This window comes from Octodon degus, unplaced genomic scaffold (assembly GCF_000260255.1).
Source record: "Octodon degus isolate 3935 unplaced genomic scaffold, OctDeg1.0 scaffold00163, whole genome shotgun sequence".
NCBI lineage: Eukaryota > Metazoa > Chordata > Mammalia > Rodentia > Octodontidae > Octodon > Octodon degus.
In genome coordinates, this window is record NW_004524739.1 from 1,779,606 (window position 1) to 1,782,170 (window position 2,565).

Consider the following 2,565-nt stretch of genomic DNA (forward strand, 5'->3'; position numbering starts at 1 on the left):
TGTGGTGCTGGGGGATTGAACCGTGGTCCCTGTGCTTTGCCAAGCTTGTTCCAAGTAGGTGCTTTAGACCACTGAGCCATCTCTCCAGCCCTTCCATTCATTTCTGATAGACATCTTCTACGTTCTTTTTATGTTTCCTACCACTGCAGTGTGTCTTTCTCACAGACAGAGAATTCTGGGTGAGGTACATGTCACAGTAGTCACAGTACAACTGCCACCTCCCTCAGACCTCAGAGACCAACTTCTCACCCATTTTTGATTATATCTCTCTCTCACACACACACACACACACACACACACACACAGACGTGTTTTTTTTTCCTGAACCACTGAGGCCGGCTTAGTGGTAAGAGGACCATTTCTTCATTTAGATGTTACCTCTAGGCGCTGTCAGGCGCATTTCCTAAAAGCAAGGCCATCCACACACAAAACTGCATATAGCTTAGTGATCAAGTTCAGGAAATTTGCCAGGCATGATAGCACCTACCTGTAGTCTCAGCACTTGGAAGGCTGAGGCAGAAAGATTACAAGGATCAGACCAGCCTGGGCTGCACAGCGAGTTCAAGGCCAGCCATAGTAACACCCTGTCTCAACCAAAAATCAACCCCCAAAATATTAAATAAATTCAGTTTTGATGGTGGACTAAGGTGAAACTGAGTCTATATCCGGGTTTCACCAAGTACCCTAATGCAGCTTACAGTACAATAGGATTTTCCTTTGCAGCAGGTTTTCCTTGATCCTGTGTACACGGCGGATCACACACTATGTTTAGCTCTCCTTTCTTTAGTTTCCTTCAGGTTAGACTCTTCCTTCAGCCTCTCTTTGCCTTGACATGGATATTTTTGAAGAAGTCAGATCAGCCCCAGTTTTTGCGGTGCTAGGGATGGCACCAGTGCCTCCCCCACTTAAGCATGTGCTGCCCCCTATCCTCAGACCAGTGCCCTGAGACCCGTCCCTCAGTCTGGGTTTGGCGATGGTTCTTTCTTTAGATGCGAGTTGTGGGTTTAGGGAAGGGAACCACTGCATCTGTGAGTAAGAGTGGCGCGTAGGCCAGCTCAGTGGTGAGAGAAGGGTCGGAAGTGGGAGCGAGGAGAGCAGTGGGCCTGCGCTGGCAGACAGGAGGAGGGGCCAGAGTGCGCCTGGCCGGCAGCTCCTGGGCTTCCGGCTTGGGAGAGGGGTGGCAGGATGACTGGGGCAAGCAAGAGAGGCAGGTAGGGGCAAGAAGACGAAGGGCGTGAAAGCTGCCCATGTGTCTGCTGGGGGTTGTTCTCTGTTCTGTTCTGTCTGCTCCTGCCCCTCACTGTCCACTTGTACATTGTCACTTGCCTTCTGTCCCTCAGGAGCTGGCAGGTCCCTTGTCACCTACTAGGACAGTCTGGTCCTGCTTGGCCCTGACTTTGCCCCCTCTGCTGACCTCCTCAGGCCACTTCTGCCCCCTCTCCACCTGGAAGAGCTATGGGACCCTGCAGGAGCTGGTCTCTGCCGCAGCTCGGAGTGCCACACCGCTGCCTCTTAGCTTTATGTCCGCTCAGAGCATTGTCACAAAGGATGGGGTGGTGCCCAAAGAACGGACCCTCCTGCTTGAGGCTGTGGAGATGCACCTCGGGATCTGCTGTGCACGCTGTAACCTGGACTCTGAGACTAAGCAGGTCGTCCTGCACCTACCCCTGACCCAGGAGGGGCCCTTCTGGACATGGAAGCCGAGTGCCTCGCAAACTCTGCTCGAGATCCTGCAAGACCCAGCCTTGAAGGACCTTGAGCTCACCTGCCCCACCCTCCCGTGGCACTCTGTGGTCCTGAGACCCGAGTATGAGGTCCAAGCTATCATGCACAGTGAGTTCCTGGCAGTGGGGTGGCAGGGAGATGCCCTGGTGGGAGACATCCTGCTCTGTGGGTAGTAGGGGTTCCAGGTGGACTATAACAGAGACTTCACACCGAGCTACATCCCAGGCCCTAGATCCCAGGTCTGAGCAGGTTTGAGATGTGGTTTTTCACTGCCACATGAGGTGGAAGGCAGAGAATCCCCACTTGGCTCAGTGTGGAGCCTCCTGGCCACCCTGACAACCTCAGGTTGGTGCACATCTGTGAACACAATGAAGGGCAGCTGTGACAGGAGTAAGTGTGAAGGGGGACTGCTACAGTCTGTCATTCCTTTTTTTTTTTTCATTCATTCCTTTTTTAAAAAAAATGTATTTTCGTACAGGGTCTACAGGTTCTCATCACACCGATCAGACTCAGTGATCCTCCTGTTTTCAGCCTCCCAAGTACTGGGATTACAGTCTCGTTTGCCTGGCTCAGAGTGCCTCAGGGGCATACCAGGGATTGAACCCTGGTTGCTGCATCTACCTAAGCAGCACTTTAATCCACTGAGCTATCTGGCCAGCCCCATGTCATTCCTTTAGGAACCAAAGGAGTGGTGTTTCAGTCCTGTGGTCACCACTGCATTTATTACCTGGGACACCATGCAAAGAGAAACTTCCCCTCGTCTACTCTTGGTTACAGAGGGTGCAGGATAGTGTTTGTAAGAGTTCCCAGATGCTTGTTCTTTTTTAAAAAAGTATATAT

General features: G+C 52.0%; 1 protein-coding gene and 1 pseudogene across 2 annotated transcripts in view; one reads left to right on the forward strand and one right to left on the reverse strand.

Annotated features, from left to right (window-relative positions):
• LOC105743747 overlaps positions 1–1,316 on the reverse strand; it is a 1,827-nt pseudogene extending 511 nt beyond the window's left edge.
• Themis2 (thymocyte selection associated family member 2) overlaps positions 1–2,565 on the forward strand; it is a 16,461-nt gene that overhangs the window by 6,046 nt on the left and 7,850 nt on the right. For both annotated transcript variants that reach the window (XM_023703099.1, XM_023703101.1), the window contains exon 3: positions 1,423–1,833. In XM_023703099.1, coding sequence (XP_023558867.1) covers positions 1,423–1,833 — 411 coding nt within the window. The remainder of the gene's footprint in view (positions 1–1,422; positions 1,834–2,565) is intronic.